Source organism: Spermophilus citellus, assembly GCF_964194105.1.
Source record: "Spermophilus citellus genome assembly, chromosome: 2".
NCBI classification, from domain to species: domain Eukaryota; kingdom Metazoa; phylum Chordata; class Mammalia; order Rodentia; family Sciuridae; genus Spermophilus; species Spermophilus citellus.
The window spans coordinates 251,801,849-251,818,251 of NC_138183.1; the positions used below are offsets into that span (position 1 = coordinate 251,801,849).

The 16,403-nt window shown below is 52.6% G+C and overlaps 2 protein-coding genes across 11 annotated transcripts in view; one reads left to right on the plus strand and one right to left on the minus strand.

Moving 5' to 3' along the window:
• Positions 1 to 2,988: 2,988 nt before the first annotated feature.
• On the plus strand, positions 2,989 to 7,973 carry RCE1 (Ras converting CAAX endopeptidase 1). 5 transcript variants are annotated; one of them, XM_081280943.1, is made up of 9 exons: positions 3,295 to 4,523; positions 4,669 to 4,771; positions 4,866 to 4,949; positions 5,222 to 5,300; positions 5,821 to 5,988; positions 6,116 to 6,187; positions 6,441 to 6,503; positions 6,589 to 6,685; positions 6,818 to 6,957. In XM_081280943.1, exons 1-8 carry the CDS (start codon positions 4,339 to 4,341, stop codon positions 6,651 to 6,653), a joined length of 819 nt encoding a protein of 272 aa, XP_081137069.1. In that variant the 5' UTR covers positions 3,295 to 4,338; the 3' UTR covers positions 6,654 to 6,685; positions 6,818 to 6,957. The 5 variants fall into 5 exon arrangements, with proteins under 5 accessions (XP_081137068.1, XP_081137067.1, XP_081137069.1 ...); XM_081280941.1 differs by lacking the exon at positions 6,589 to 6,685 and having other exon boundaries at positions 3,294 to 4,523; positions 6,818 to 7,510; XM_081280944.1 differs by lacking the exon at positions 6,589 to 6,685 and having other exon boundaries at positions 4,495 to 4,523; positions 4,870 to 4,949; positions 6,818 to 7,970.
• A 1,525-nt stretch (positions 7,974 to 9,498) lies between these two features.
• PC (pyruvate carboxylase) overlaps positions 9,499 to 16,403 on the minus strand; it is a 117,462-nt gene continuing 110,557 nt past the window's right edge. For 4 of the 6 annotated variants that reach the window (XM_081280937.1, XM_081280938.1, XM_081280939.1 and 1 more), the window contains 11 exons: positions 14,293 to 14,437; positions 13,900 to 13,989; positions 13,594 to 13,815; positions 12,639 to 12,795; positions 11,853 to 12,093; positions 11,504 to 11,753; positions 11,107 to 11,351; positions 10,826 to 11,005; positions 10,497 to 10,745; positions 10,111 to 10,251; positions 9,499 to 10,033 (listed from right to left, as the gene is read on the minus strand). In XM_081280937.1, the coding sequence (XP_081137063.1) occupies positions 9,785 to 10,033; positions 10,111 to 10,251; positions 10,497 to 10,745; positions 10,826 to 11,005; positions 11,107 to 11,351; positions 11,504 to 11,753; positions 11,853 to 12,093; positions 12,639 to 12,795; positions 13,594 to 13,815; positions 13,900 to 13,989; positions 14,293 to 14,437 (2,169 nt within the window). In that variant the 3' untranslated portion in view covers positions 9,499 to 9,784. The remainder of the gene's footprint in view (positions 10,034 to 10,110; positions 10,252 to 10,496; positions 10,746 to 10,825; positions 11,006 to 11,106; positions 11,352 to 11,503; positions 11,754 to 11,852; positions 12,094 to 12,638; positions 12,796 to 13,593; positions 13,816 to 13,899; positions 13,990 to 14,292; positions 14,438 to 16,403) is intronic. The other 2 variants (XM_081280935.1, XM_081280936.1) reach the window with 1 other exon arrangement.

Genomic DNA, 16,403 nt, shown 5'->3' on the forward strand with positions numbered 1-16,403 from the left:
CTAGGAGAAAGTTAAGAGGGAGTTCCAGGGGGAGAACAGCCCTTTGGGATTGGCTAAACTCTCAGGCACATTCCTATTTCACTGGGGTTCATTCATGTGTCTGAATAACTCACTTGGAATTTTTGATTTTTAAAGCAGCTGACCCCAGAGAAAAAAGATTTAGCCCAGAACATTGAGGATGCACATGAGAACAGCCCAGAGCTCCTTGCAGGTAAGGCTATAGCTTTTCAGGTAAGCCCTGGATTGAAACTGGGGTGGTAGGACATATAGTTTCAAGCTGTCCACTGCACCTTCATCAACATCCTTCTGGGATTTGGGGGGTTGGCTCCCACTGCCATTGTGGTCTTCTGAGATAGGACTAGAAATTTCTAATATGGGTTGTATAGTTACAGAAAGGTGCACTTGATGGGGAGGGAGAAGGTAACAGGCAGATTTCAGGGCTCTCAGTCTGATTAATTCCCTTATCTTTCCTTTTTTTTTTTTTTTTTTCTTGTCCCAGGGATTGAACCCAGGGGTGCTCAACCACTGAGCTATATCTCCAGCCTTTCTTTTTATTATTATTTATCTTGAGACAGGGTCTTGCTAAGTTGCTTAGGGCCTCACTAAATTGCTGAGGCTGGCTTTGAATTTGTAATCCTCCTCATCAGCCTCACTGGGATTACAGGCGTGTGCCACCACACCTGGCTTTGTATCTTTTCTTGATCATCAGTATTGATAATGTAGCTCTCCCACATATTAGTTGCTGCTCTTTTGAGCTCTGGAAGCTGTTCCTGGTTACAGATCCCACCTCAGTTTTGATGTGTGTTGTGAGGAGGTGTCAGTGTGTGATGTGATGGTATTTATACCTGAAGTCTTTTCTTCATACCTGCCTCCACCCAACTCTCAGCCTTCAGGGCCAGCAGCCACAGAGGTAATAGCAGTTCTCATGAATAGTTACTGACAATTGCTGAGCACTATTCTGGATCCTTTAAAGTTTACTAATGCTCTTAGTTCTCTAAACAATCCTATGCAGTATAGGCACCAATATTCTCATTTTATAGGTGAGGAAATTGAGGCTGAGAGAACAATGCCAATAAACTTACACAAGGTCACACAGCTGGTAAATGACAGATCCAGAATTCAAATCCAGGCAGCCTATCTCTGATCTATCTCTAGACAAGCCATATTAGCAGAGATGCTTTCCTATAGATCTTGAGTCCTTCAGACAAAACAGTATCTGGGCTTGAGGAAATTTGGGGACTGTGACTTCAGTCCTTGTGCTCTGTTGGTAAATCCCTCTTTCTAGGGTACAGCTACAACACAGTGCATGCTGTCTATGCTTAGGCCCAAGATGTATTCCTGAATCATTCTTTCCATTGAACCATGTTTTGAATGTTGTTGGGGGCTGTTTGTTACTGAAAAGAATGTTACAGTGAAGGTTTGTATAAAGCAAATAATCTAGTGTTATAAATTCACATTTGGAGACTTAAAAAACATTGTAGTATGTATGCAGTGAGAAAAGGCAAAAGAATAGGTATCTTCCCTCAGAAGGAAGACTGTTAACATTTAGTTCAACACCTTCTGTGGACCCTGGGGAGATGCTGGGCTCTTTCACAAAACTTATTTAGTCCTTATGGTGATCTTGTGGGCTGCATCGCTCCTCCCACAAATTAGACAACTCAGGCTCAGAGGTCAGGTAGAGGGCTTAATTTCAGCAAGCTGACGCCAAAGCCCATGCTTTCTCTATTGTGCAACATGAGCCTTAAAATCTGGTTGCTTACAACCAGGTGGGACCTCCTAGAAGATCATTTGAGTTGTTCTTCCCTAAAAAACCAGCAACTGACAGCATCATGCATTCTGTGTTCCATGTGGAGAGCTTCAAAGAAGAAAACTGCTGAACAACTGTGTGTTGATGTCCCTGGCATCCATGGTCCATTCACTCAGGAGCCTTTGGTTTATCAGTACTTTCCCTTTTTTTGGCCCCCTCTCTTCAGTGGCTACTCCATTATTTTAAAAGTCCATCCAGCCTCTACCCCCAATATAGCCTCCTGCTTTACACTTACTTTTTTTCCCTCAGTAAACTTGCCCAACTTGTAGTCCTCCCACTGTAAAGGCTTATTAGTAAGGGAACCTTTCCCCTTCAGGCTTGGGGTGGAATCATCCTTTCAGTTTTCTAAGGACCTGCTTGTATCAGTTATCACTTCTGTACCTTTCCCTCTCTTCTGAGATCTTTTTCTTTAGCAAGTCAATCCTTCGTTTTTTCAAAAGGATATCTCCCATGACTTTTGTCTCCTCCACCTATTCTCAATCTCTCTCTAGCCCATCTCAACCAACATTCTCAAAACAAGCTGCATGTATACTCTCCCCCTTTCCTTTCCTTACACTTTCCCAAACTTAGAGTATTTCTCTGTGACTTCTGTACCTGCAAGTTCTCTCATTAGGAAGTCCTTTTAATCACCAAATTGTGCATTTACCTTTATCATTTCTGAACTATTTACAGAATTTGGCACTATAAGAGTGACTTACCTGGTTCTCTCTTTTTGAGCTTTTTTCTTCCACTACCTTCCTCTGGTCATTATTCAACAGTGATCATCCTACACTCCATCTTTATCTTCCATTCCAGCTGTTAACCACTGTGATTCTGGGTTCAAGACTCTCAAATTGGTATGACCTGCCTGTTCTCTCCTAAATGCCAGAAAGGAGCCTTATCTGCTCTAGGTAGCTCCACAGGGAGGTCCCATTGGTACCTCAGTTTCTTCTCTCCTGATACCTTCCTTCTGCAAACCCTACCCCACTGAGATCAGCTCTTCTTACTTTAGGCTGCCATTAATGGTTCCACTATATATCTAGTTCTTTACAGATAAATTGGATTCATTTGATGTCTTCCTGCATTTAGTTTGATATAAGCAAACTTATGATAATCAACCATATATTTTTCTAGTCCTTAAAACTCTTCACTGTCTTCCTGTTTGTTTCCTATGGCTAAAAAACTCATTTCTTAGCCTCCTCTGATTCCTGTGAACCCCTCAAATTTATTTGCTAGGATCCCATACCTTATATATAGGATGTTTTATGCTTTTATATACAGTTTATTTGCATGACTTTCAGTGTGGAATTCCTTTTCCTTCCCTTGTCTCTCTGGTGTCTCTCTCTTCATCCTCCCCAACCCAGCTCTGGCATCTCCTCAGGGAAGCCTTTCTTCACCCTCCCATGAGTAAGTTTCCTTCTCTTTTCTGCCTCTGGGCTGTGTACACATCTTTGCATCCCTCCAGCACGTGTGAGCTATTCCCAGGGAAAAGCTCCTTGATTTACATTCCCAGGACAGGCTCAGGAATCATGTATTTATTTACCCACATTGCTTTAAGTTTGCATAAGCGAAATCAGTTAAGAATAGGAAAGCTGCCTATGGGCACTGCAGGAGAAAGATGAGGCCTGTTCCCCCTGGGCCAGGGGAACCAGAGCTTGGCCGTGAGGAAAGACCTTGATAGTGCAGATTCCATGGACAATCTATGGGTGAAAAAAGTCGCTGAGGACACCTGAGCCCTCAAGTAAGGGCTTGGTAGTATCCCAGTGGCCCCTTCTAAGGACCAGCTCAAGGGGGATAGGTAGGCCTGAAATCGTTCATACAGCGTCTGCCTGCTCCTGAAGACCCCACAGCTGAAGTTTTTGCTCTGGACAGGACCAGATGATAGAGATGGGGTGAGAGGAATCTTTATAAGATGAAGCGGGCCTGTTTTATCCTAGAGATCAGCGGGCAAGCAGAAAACAAGAGGCTTAAGAGGGGCAGCCTCCATCAGAGCGCGGAGGAAATGGAAGTTCCCCATTCAGCCAGCGCCCCGGGCACGCCAGAGATCGCCCCGCGCCGCCTGGAGCCCACCGCGACCTCCCTCGCCGTGAGCAGGGCGGAGCGCCGCAAGGTCCACGTCCAGGCTCCCGCGCCAGACAGGGCGAGCCCGGGGAGAGTTCTGGAGGTAACCCGGCGAGCATTGCGCGGAAGGGCGCGGCGGGAGGTACGGGCACCTGGACATTACGGAGTCCTCATCCCGGGCTCCCTTTGCTCCCGCAGGATGCACTGTGGCTGCAGGAAGTCTCCAATCTGTCCGAGTGGCTGAGTCCTGGTCATGGATCCTGAGCTGGGCCGCTACTAAGAGTCCTCGGGGACGGGAAGGGGCAGTTGGCCGCGAAGTTGTTGCTTCAATAAACCTGCACCGCGCACCTTGTCTGTCTGTTACAGTGCGGGGGCCGTGCGCCGGGGCGGAGCCGGGCGCTGGGGCGGGGTCAGGAGCCTGCGCCGCCGCCTGACGTCGTCCGCGCTGCCGCGGGCTCGCGTCACTGGTGCGCGCCGCGGATGCGGGCGCGATGGCGGCGCTGGGCGGGGATGGGCTGCGCCTGCTGTCGGTCTCACGGCCCGAGCGGCAGCCGGAGTCAGCGGCGCTGGGCAGCCCGGGTCCCGGGCTGTGCTGCTGGGTGTCGGTGTTCTCCTGCCTCAGCCTTGCCTGCTCTTACGTGGGCAGCCTGTACGTCTGGAAGAGCGAGCTGCCCAGGTGCGGGGGCTGCGCGCGCCGCCGGAACCCGCGCCCCCGAGAGGCGGGGCTGCGGGCGGAGTTTTGGCGAGCCGGGGGCGGGCCGCGCTCACAGGTGGTGGCTGCGGAGGGGGGGGGGTCCCTGAACTTACTGTCACCCTCGTAGGGACCACCCTGCCGTCATCAAGCGGCGTTTCACCAGTGTCCTGGTGGTTTCCAGTCTCTCACCCCTCTGCGTGCTGCTTTGGAGGGAACTAACGGGCATCCAGGTGCGAAGGAGGCGGGACAAAGTGCAAAGGGGGAATGAACTCAGGGGTCTTTGTGGGAGAGAGCAAGACTGATGCCCCCTTTCCTGTGGCTCAGCCAGGCACATCCCTGCTCACCCTGATGGGCTTCAGGCTGGAGGGCATTTTCCCAGCAGCATTGCTGCCCCTGCTGCTGACCATGGTGAGTTCTACAGCTTTATCTCTTTTCTGTTCTTTGTCACTAGCATGGTGTGTCCTTTGTAGCCGTTTTGTTATCTTGGTTGTGTCTGTCTTTGTGGCTGATGGGAGACAATTTGTGATATGGCCCTAGGGTCCTGGGTATGCACAGATGGGAAATTAGAGAATTCAGGAAGCCCGAAGTCTCCTGAGGCTGGTCAAGGGCAAAGGTCTGGGTAAGGTCAGTAAATATGGTGGAAGTATTTCCTTTAATCTCTGCTGTTTTTCTGCTCCCAGATCCTTTTTCTGGGCCCACTGATGCAACTCTCTCTGGATTGCCCTTGTGATCTGGCAGATGGGCTGAAGGTGGTCCTTGGTGAGTCTTTAAGACAGGAAAAAAAAAAAAAATAGGCACAGGCAGTCCAAGCCAGGAGTCTGTGGGCTCTTGGTTATATCTGAATAGGAGACATGAGATGTGTTTCCTCATCAGTAAAATTGTATTGTATTGCTGGGTGTCTTCTAAGAGTTGGTTCCTAGAGGCCAAGGAGGCCCTTCTGGATCCCAGCAGTATTTGCTGTGGGTTGAAGAGTATTATCTGCCTCTTTTCCAACCTTGACTTCCTGAAAGCAGAACTGGTTTTGGTTAAATTTTGATGTCTCTAGAGTTTACAACAGGCTGTCCTGCCGCAGCTACTAATGCCTTCCCTTTTAATCATCTCAAGATATTGTTTTGCATTGGGTCTGGTAAAGTTTGATTGCCTCCTTCTTCACTCCTGTTCTCAGAAATATTGATGCCTGATCTGCACTTGGCTGGAATACAGTTCTGGGGGAAGGGCCTCTGGGGTCTCACTGTTCAATAGCTAGTCATTCATTGTGTGTTCTGAATCTGCTTCCCAGCCCCTCGCTCCTGGGCCCGCTGCCTCACAGACATGCGTTGGCTGCGGAACCAAGTGATTGCGCCCCTGACAGAGGAGCTGGTATTCCGGGCCTGTATGCTGCCCATGTTAGCACCATGCATGGGCCTGGGCCCTGCTGTGTTCACCTGCCCACTCTTCTTTGGAGTTGGTGAGTCTGTTTAAACTGATCCTCCTAAGATGTTCCCAGTGTGAGACCTGAGAATGGGGCTAGGAGTGAGGAGTGGGCCTGGAGGGAAGGTCAGAGGGATAAAATTTGGTTCTTGCCTTCCTGGCAGCCCATTTTCACCACATTATTGAGCAGCTGCGTTTCCGCCAGAGCAGTGTGGGGAGCATCTTCTTGTCTGCAGGTGAGTCCCAGAGAGCTTGCTTGGGGTAGTCCTGAGTTGGGGTGACCCAATAGCCACTCTAAAGAAAGGATTGGAAACAGAGGGCTATATAGTATTGGAGAGACCACTGAGATTTGGGGTGCAGAGGACAGATGTAGGTGGTAGGACAGGTGGCCACTGTCTTGGGGGAAGGGGGTGGTCTCTGGTCATGGGTGGGCAGTGCTGGGGCAGGGTGGGTGTGCAGGTGTGGTCACTCGAAGCCTCCCGTCTCCAGCGTTCCAGTTCTCCTATACAGCTGTCTTCGGTGCCTACACTGCTTTCCTCTTCATCCGCACAGGTTGGTCCTCAGTATCTCATGGGTCTCCAGGGGCTTGGGGGCCCACAGGAGTGGGTGGGAGAATGGGAATACTGTGTTGTTCTAGGAGCAACAAAATTTCTTCTACCACAGTCGTTGAGACAAGCTGAGCCAGGGCCCTCAGCTTGGTGAGGTCTGAGAGGTGGAAGGAAGCAGAGGCCATGGTATGTGGGTGGATGGGTTTTTCCCCCCACCCCCAATGAGCTCCTATTTCAAGGGATGAGGGTCACTAGACCTGGAAGGGCCAGAAGAGATGATAGGGCTGCTTCATAAGTTGTACTGTCTCCTCTCCTCAGGACACCTGATTGGACCTGTTCTCTGCCACTCCTTCTGCAATTACATGGGCTTCCCAGCTGTGTGTGCTGCCCTGGAACATCCGCAGAGGCGGCCCCTCCTGGCAGGCTATGCCCTGGGTGTGGGACTCTTCCTGCTTCTACTCCAGCCCCTCACCAACCCCAAGCTCTACGGCAGCCTTCCCCTTTGTGTGCTTTTGGAGCGGGCAGGGGACTCAGAGGCTCTCCTGTGCTCCTGACCTTCACTCCTGTGTACACTCCAGTGAACTCTCATGGGCTCTGTGGCCCCTCCCCATCAAGGGGTACTGCAGGGAGGGGCTGGCCAGGGTCCCCGAGATCTCAGGAATTTTTATAGGGGATTGAAGCCAGAGCTAGTTGAATCCCAGGGACCAAGAGAAAGGAGCAGATATCCAAAGGATGCAGCCCCTCTTGAAAGGGGGCGAGGAGCAACTGGGAGTGAGGGGACCAAGGGACAGGTCCTAGGAGCTGTGCACTCCCTTCCTCACTTTGGACTATTGCTTCTCCTAGCTCCTCTGCCCCCCTCTGCCTCTGAAAAGCTGCTCAGGGGTTTTTATTTATAAAACCCCTCCCCTAAACTTCCCAGGGTTTTCTCATTGTCTTTTTGCATCAGAACTTTGTATTGGGGTATTAAAGAGATTTAACTTGGGTAACATGGCCTTGAACCTTTGGGAATTTGGGGTCTTGGGGAAACACTTCAGGCCGCTTATGGGAGTGTGTCCACCCTTCCCCCCACTATCTTTAACACTACCCTTTTGGGCACTTCACCCTAATAGGCATTTCCTGGGAATAGAGGACAGGATAGGGACCTTCGCTTGCTGAGGCCATGGCTTCTGCCTTCCTGAACGACACCCCAAGTCCTAGCATAAATGGGTTTGAGACTGCAGGTATGGGCCCTGTTCATCCTAGGCCTGTACCTTGACTATCGGGGTCAAGGAGTGGGACCCATGGTCCTAACCCTAGTGATAAAGAACCTTTAGCCTTTGTTCGGGTGTAGACTCAACCAAGGCCTTCAAGAAATCAGTCCAGAATGGAAGAGGAACCCTCTCCAAATTTCTCAGAAGTGAAGGCTTCTGATTCTCTCTACCTGACCACTGCCACGGTGCCTCACCTAGCCACTGAAGAAACTCAGAACAAAGGCTACAGACTCAGGAACAGCAGGGACTCTACCAAGCCATCTGGTAACTAGAGGTTCTTTCTTAGAACCTGCTAGTGTTCTGTCTGTCCCTCACCTCACTTTTAGAATGCTTCTTATTGCCCTACCTGGAATCTTCTCCCTTTTTCTTAAAAGAATATCCTTTTAGGTCCCATTTTGTACTCAAGGAATTTGTCCCAAAGTCCCCTTTCTTGAAGTTGGTGGTTAAAGGAAATGGATGTGTAGTCACTTCCCTTTGACACTCTCAGGTTGGCTGTGACAAGATCATATTCACCTAGATCCAAAGGGCAGGTGGTGCACGCTTATAATCCCAGTGACTCAGGAGGCTGAGACAGGAGGATCACAAATTATTAAGTCCCTAAACAACTTAGCAAGACCCTTTCTCAAAAAATAGAAAATGAACAGGAGATGTAGCTCAGTGGTAAAGTGCTCTGCATTCAATCCCCAGGACCAGAAAATTGAAATAAAGGGCAACATCACCGTCACACACCTTCTTCCCTATAAGGAGCTTTCCTCTTCCCCAGCCTGTGTGGCAGCTGTTGGAGACAGAGGAGTGAGCAGGGGCCTGTTTTAGAGGGTACATTTGGGAACCTGGGTCCACTGCCTTGCTCAATTCAGGTCTATGACCAGAACCGCAAGAACACCCAGAAGACAGGCCTGCAGGGTGCTGTTTCCTGCCTGGTTCCCTCTGGGAGCTAGCAGATCTGGACTCTCTCCCCTTCCTCAAAGTCCAGCATTTCCTCCATTAGCTCTCTCCTCTCCTGCTCAGGAACTGCTTACCTCTGCCTGTAATCCTCACCCATGATGGAGGAACGAGAGGGCATTGATACAGCCAGGGCTACTGTCCCCATGGCAGGTGAGGGACTGAGGCTCAGGATTCTCTATGGCCAGTTTGGATGGGCAGGGGAGGACCTATGACTCTTGATCCAGGGACGCTGCTGACCTCCCACCAATAGCCTCACACTGAACACATCACAAACATCTCTGTGATGGTCCCGTTCCCTAGGGTCGCCCCAGAAGGTGCTGCCTGTTTGTATTTAGCTCTACAGTGACTGGAGGTAGGAGGTTAGTCATGGTGTGTCTGGGAAGCAGGTCTGCCAGAGTCTGGATTTGGTCTCTTTTTGTCTCTTTGTAATTGTGGAGCCCTGGAAAAGCTATCTAAAGTGTGACTAGATTTGTGTCAAGGTGGGCAGTTAATAGTTACCCAGTGCTTAGAACAAACCCTAAACAAGTTTAGTAACAACTGATCCTTTTGGGGGTATGTGTATAATAGGCACTCAGTAGTGGCAGAAAATGGCCACAGTTGTCATCCTTGCTACCCTCCAAGGAGGATAAAAACAACTGGTCTGCCCCTGGCGCCCATGGGGAGTTTTAGAGAGAGCCCTACCCACTCTGCTTCTGGGCTGGGGCTGCTGCACAGAACCCAGCGTGGAGGGCAGGGAAAAGCCAGTTTTATTGAGGAAATTTCCCAAGACATGGGGCTTAAGTCTCCCCTGCCAGGAATTAGGACCCCCTAAGCTTTTACCCCCAGGTCATAAGACCACCTGCTTCCCCACCTGTAGTCCCCCACAAGGAGAAGATCTTATTTGGCAAGAGATGAATATGTGAGCAACTATCCACCAGTGGAGAACAGGGAATGGGCCTCTGTAGGTGATGGCTCTGCTGTCCCACTGGAGACAGGACCTCCAGGGCCAGGCCTTCCTGCCACTGGCTGGCCTGGGCCTGTTCTGGCAACACAGCTTATTTCGAAGATATGGGGTGCCAGTCTTGGGCAAGGCTGCCAGTCTTGGGCAAGGTCAGTCAATCTCCAGGATGAGGTCATCGCCTTCCAGTGTCATGTCCTTAGTCACATGGACCTTGCTGACAGTACCCTCCATGGGCGAAGTAACCACAGTCTCCATCTTCATGGCACTGAGCACACACAGGGGTTGACCCTTGACTACCTTGGCTCCTGCTGCCACCTTGATGTCTATCACTTTCCCAGGCATGGGCGCTCCGATCTGGCCCTTCACATCCTTCAGAGCCTTGGGGTGGAAGTGCATCTCCTACACACAGGGCAAAAGGGGCATGAGATACTGGGCCCAGCCCACCCACCATCTGGCTGGTCCTGGGGGAGCCGCACCTTCATGGCCTGTGTGTCCTTGACCAGGATGGACCGCAGCTGCCCGTTGAGCTCAAAGAAGACCTGCCTCTGGCCAGCCCGGTTCAGGTCACTCACAGCCAAGGCTTTGATGTGCAGTGTCTTGCCTCGCTCCAGCTCCACCTGCAGGGAGGGCATGGGGGCCCAGAGCTGGGGCAGAGGGCAATAAGGAGAGCAGGCCCCTGACCCCACCACAGGGAAGTCCTTTGCCCTGGGTTTTGGCTGCTCACATGTAAAGGCCTAGCTCCTGTTCTGTTAAGGGTCCTTTCTGCTCCCAAAGCTCCTGAGACTGGGAGAGAACCCAACCAAATCTGAAGCTCTAGGGCAGGGGTGCTGGGACAGTGTGGATAAGCACCAGAGCCACTGACCTCAAACTCTTCTGCAATTCTGGGGCCCTGCAGGAAGAGGCGGGTATTGAGGCTGTCCAGGGGGCCAAAGGTAGCAGTGAAATCCTTGAATTGGGCAAAGACATCAGGATACATGGCCGCTGAGAGCACATCCTCTGGGGTAATCTCCTCTCCATGCCGCTCTACCAACTCCTTCTCCAGTGCCTGCAGGTTCAGGGGAGGGAGGGAAGCCCCAGGCCGCCCCTCTACCCTTGGCAGGTCCTTCAGCACCTGGGGAGTAAAGCAGAGGGTCAGACCTGATTTCCTGCAGGTCCAGCTCCCCCCCTCACAGCATGCTGGGCCTTCTCTACCTTAGAGCGAAAGGGCTCAGGGAACCCCCCATGGGGGACACCAATGTAGCCCTGCAGGAACTCCACCACAGAGCGGGGGAAGGACAGCTCTTCTGCCTGTGCTTCAGCCTCTGCTCGGCTCAACCCATTCTGCACCATGAACTGGGCCAGGTCCCCCACAATCTTGGAAGAGGGCGTCACCTGAGAAGAGTCTCTAAGTTAGGACAGCAGGCATCTTATTAGAGGCCCAGGGAGGAGTATACAAGATTGTGTGTCAGGTGAGAGCACTGGGCCCGGCTCACCTTGATCAGGTCACCCAGCATCTGGTTGGCCTCCACATAGGCCTTCTTGACCTCCTTAAACTTGGATCCGAGTCCCATGCTGTGGGCCTGGAAGTGCAGGTTGGTGTACTGGCCCCCCGGGATCTCATTTTCATACACGTCCGAGTTGCCAGACTTCATGGTAGCCGTGCAGTCAAAGGCTGCGTACAGTCCCCGAGCCCCCTCCCAGTACTCGCTGTAGTCGAACACGCGCTCCAAAGGCACCTCTGCAGGGAGGCCAAAATCAGGAAGGCTTGACTAGGCCCCCAGGGTTCCTCCCAGGACCATGGGGTACTTAGGTTCTAGGTGTGCCAGACTATACTGGGCTGATGGTGGCTGTAATTGTGAGGGGCATGGCCATGGGCTGCCCTCTTCCTACCTGTGTCCAGGGGAGTCCCTCTGGTACAGGCAACCAAGGCACCCATGCTGGGCTGTGAGGTCATCCCAGACATGGAGTCAGCTGCCACATCCACCACATCAGCCCCAGCCTGGGCACAGGCCAGCATAGCTGCCACACCTGCCCCTGACGTGTCATGGGTGTGGATGTGCAGTGGGAGGTCAGGGAAGCGGTCCCGGAGAGAGCTGACCAGCATGGTGCAGGCTGCTGGCTTCAGCAGCCCTGCCATGTCCTGGAAAAAGTGGGGAGGAGAGACACAGTAAGGAGAGGCCTGATGTGGGGGACATTATGGGTGGTACAGAGAGCAAGAGATGGGCAAGTGGCCTGGCACCTTGATGCACAGGATGTGGGTGCCAGCTCGCACCAGCTCTTCAGCCAAGCCCATGTAGTATTGCAGCGAGTATTTAGTACGGCTGGGGTCAGCCACATCGCCTGTGTAGGAAATGGCAGCCTCCACCACACCCCCAGCACTGCCTGCCGCCTCCATGCCGAGCAGCATGTTGGGCAAATAGTTGAGGGAGTCAAAGATCCGGAAGACGTCCATGCCGTTCTCTTTGGCCACCTCACAGAACCTGAGTGGGTGAGAAACAAGGAGTGAGCCCCACCTGCTCCCTGCATTTCCTTCTCTAGTTCCTGGCTACTCTACAGCCCCTAGGGATTGAAGTCTGGCCTGACAGAGGAATAGGAGCCCAACAGCCTGGGCAGGCAGAATCACCACTGATGCATCCGTACTGGCAGAGCTGCATCCTGTGGTAGTCAAGTGCCGTGTAGCCATTGGCATGCCCAGGGCTGGAGGATCAGCGGGGATTCTCTGCTTTGCAAGGAGTAGGGCCGTGGGAGAGCACCCAGGACAAGGAGTCCCTAGGCCTGAGTTTGAACCCCAGCTCTGTACTGGGTGGCCCTCACAAGGTAACCACTGGCTCATGAGTGATCTAGAAGCCCTTTGGGTTCTGCCATAACAATTCTCACTTCATGACACTTCCAAACAGCAGCCCCACAGGGTATAGCCACACACACTTGGTTTTTAGCCCGTTGTGGGGAGCATAGGCCATTGCCCTGTGGCCTGGTGCCCCAAAAGCCCTACTAGCAGTGTCTGCCCACCCTGTCCCAGGCTCACTTGAAGACTACGTTGTCGGGATAATTGGTGTAGCCCACAGCATTGGCCCCCCGCAGCAGCATCTGGAATGGGATGTTGGGGATGAGCTCCCGGAGCTCCTGCAGCCGGCGCCAGGGGCACTCATATAGGAAGCGCATGGCGACATCAAATGTGGCCCCTGCAAAGGGATGGAGAGAGGTCTAGGTCAGCTCCACACGCTGCAGCTCTGTGGCCTGAGCTTCAGCCCCTGCTCCCTCATGCTCCCAGCTGGTGCTCAGGGTGCTCAGGCTCACTTGTCCCTTCCCTTGGTGCCTGCCTCCTCATGTCTCAGGTCCTCCTCCCCTGCTCCTCTGTGCCGTGACTGTGCCTGCAGCATGCTCAGCCCAGCTCCTGGATCTTGGATCTGAAGCCTTAAGCCCAGCAAGAGGCCTGGCTGAAGCTGGTTTTGGTCAGCGTTTGTGGAACAAGGGAGCACAGTGCCTTCTTCAGTCTTTGGTTTTCTTTCTCTCCCTCTCTCCCCCTCCCCCTCTGCTCTCTCTGTAATGGGTATTGAACCAAAGGGTGCTTCAGGGCTCGGGTTGAGGCTCAGTGTAGAGCACTTGCCTAGCAAGTGAGGCACTGGGTCCAGGCAACCGAGACCTATTGAGGACCACATGGATGGAAAAGAGGATCCCTAAGATCAGCACGGCATATAAATAGATGAATAAAATAAAGGTCTATCAACAACTCAAAATATATATAAGAATGTTTTTTAAAAAAATTTGAAACAGGCCTGGCTAAGTTGCCCAGGCTGGCCTAGAACTTGCAACCCTCCTGCCTCAGCCTCCTGAAAGCTGGGATCACAGGCGTGCACTACTGCAGCTGGCTTCTTTGGTCTTCCTCAGTATCCCCAGAGGCTTGCACCTTTAGGGTTGGCCACTCAAGGGGCCTGATTTTTGCCAGCACTGCCCAATACCCAAGTCTTCCTTTAGCCTACCTCCCCAGTTCTCCATGCTGAAGAGCTTGTTGAAGCTGTGGGCAACATAGGGTGCGATCTTTTTTAGATCATGAGTGCGCACACGAGTGGCCAGCAGTGACTGGTGGGCATCCCTGAATGTCGTGTCCATCAGCAGCAACCCCTGGTGGTTCCGCACAGCTCGAGCAAAGCCCTCTGGCCCTTCCCGCAGAAGGATGTCTCTGAAACCAGCTGGGGGTGGGCCTAGGGCATACAAAGACAGTAATGCCCATCCTGCAGATGACAATCTCTCATATTCCCCATGAGTTGGCAGAATGGATCTCTTACCTATGGGCACTGCAGGGACAATAGGGTCCGCGGGACTGGGGTTGGCTTTGACAGGGATTGGGGTGGTGGGGCCATTCACCATGACGTGTCCTGGGGGAGAGAGCAGGCAGTAGGTCAGGGAAGGCTGGGAAGAGGTTGATTTGGGCCATGTGAGTAGGTGGGCTCAGGGATGGGGGCATTCCTCCAGGACACCCGGTTCTCCAGCTGCCCCTGTACTCTCCAAAGCCACGGACTCCTGGGTCCAGGCAGTGGAGACCTATTGAGGACCACATGGATGGAAAAGAGGATCCCTAAGATGAGGAGCAAGGAAGATGCAGGATCAGAACAAGGGCAGGGCTGAGGGGCAGAGGGCCAGAGGCAGGCATGGGGAGGGGAGAGGGCAGTGGGGCGGACCGAGGTAGTGCAGCAGCTTCTGGGCCCGGTTCTGCACAGGCCGCAGCTGGAATAACTCGGGGTTCTCATCGATGAACTGCGTGTCCACGGTGCCTGCCAGGAACTGCTGGTTGTTGAGCACATTCTGCAGGAAGGGGATGTTGGTCTGTAGGACAGAGGTGGGTAGGAGGGTGTCACCATGCAGCATGGACAGGGCAGAAAGAAAAAATGAGGCTGCAGGTGCCATCCTGGAGCAGCACAACTTCAGTGCCCCCCCACCCCACACACACATTTGGAAGACTGCCTAAGCTGCCAGTGGCTGAACCCACTCCCTCCATCCTATTCACCCAGAGCATGTGCTGAATGCCACTCCCTCCTGCTGCTTCTGAGGTCTGTCAACCTGCATTTCCTCCCTTCCCATGACCGAGAACTGGTTCAGCCTTTTCTACAGCAGCACGGAAGGAGCACCAGCCTCTCACCCCCCCCCCCCCCGCCCCAGCCACTCTTCTTGAAAGAGGTCCCTACCTCTGACACACCCACGCTCTTGACACTCTTTAGCCTTCCTGGCTAAATCTAGTGGGCAGCCTCCCACCCTCTTCCTGCTAACGACTCCCACCTTGATGCTCTCTCCCTGGCTTGCAGGGATGTCCTGTTCTTCCGGTCTCCTCTTCCTGCTCAGGCCTACCCACTCTGTGTGGCCTTGTCCTGGGCCTCAGGATCTAGTCAGTCTTTGTCTCCAGGGCCTACACCCAAAGGTGGAACTGTCTCCTGGCATCTACTTATACATCCCTCCTGGGACTCAGAAGTCCAAACCCAGGTTCCCTCCTGCTGGGTGCTTTGCCAGCTACCTACTATGCTTGGTCAACCGCTACCTGCTCCGTCAACCCCCTCTTGCATGTCACTGATCAAGCTTGATGACTGTCCTGTGGCCATCTCTGGACTCCATGACCTCATGTCCAGCTCAGGCCACACCTTCCAATGGGTCTCCTCATCATGGCCACCTTTGCCACACAACTGAGCCTCCTGCTCTCACACTCCACACCTTCAAACCTGCCTAGAAAGCTTTTCCTGGATGTCTATACTGGAAAAGCCACTTTGTCCTTCCCTCCCACCTCTCAGGGAGCAGAGTGATCTCCTTTTAGTAAGTTCTGGGATCGGCTGTTGGGAAGCCCATCCTTTGGCCTTATCATTTTTTGCTGGTCTGCATCCCTCACTCCCTTGTCTCCTCTTCGGAGACAAGGAGGCTATCTAAGCTGCTTAGATCTCTGTGCCAGGTGCTTCTCTAACAGCTGGGGCAGGGTGAGTCACATGGGGACCCCAGGAGACCCCATGACTGTGAGGCGGGTCTCCGAGAGCATGTCCTGTAGCCACATGGCTACATGAAGGAGGAATCTCCATGTCTTACCCTTTCAGGATTTCTATTGCAATCCTCAACAGGAGCTTGAGGTCCAGCTTGAACCCTTCTGAGAGAGAACCTGTTACCCAAGGGCTCCTAGCACCTAGAGGCCTGGACAGGAAAGGCTCCCTCCTCTACCAGCCTCACTGATCATCGCAGAGTGGGGCCAGCCATCAGTGCCTCATCCCTGTCTGGTCTGATGGGTCCACCTGTCTGCCCACAGCACAGTAGCCCCTTCCCAAAACAGGGACAGTTCAAGTGCTCCAAGGGCACTTGTGAGAGGAAACATCCTGTTAAACCATTTAAAGAACTTAGAGCCAAATAAGGGTAAGGACGCTCAGAGGCCTCCCCTGTCCTCCAGCCCCTGCATTTCCCTTTAAGTGAATCGCTCCACTTTGTATTTATTGGACGGTGGTCATTCCCTCTGTACTGGAAGCTCCATGGGGACAGGAACCAGGCACATCTGGCTCCCAGCACAGGGTGGCAAATGGCAGATGCTAGTAAACACGCATGCTCAGAGTAAATGGAAACACTTTTGATGGGGAGAAGAAAAACAAAGGATGCCACCACACATCAGAGCTGACATGGCTAGAATCCAAACCTTCATTTACAAATGCAACAGCTGAGGCCCAGGCAGTGGCCACAGTGCACCCTGGCTTCTGATAGTTAAGCTCCTCAAGCTGCAGGTTTTCCTTCCTCTCACCCCTACCAAGCGCATAAGTACCTTCAATTAATA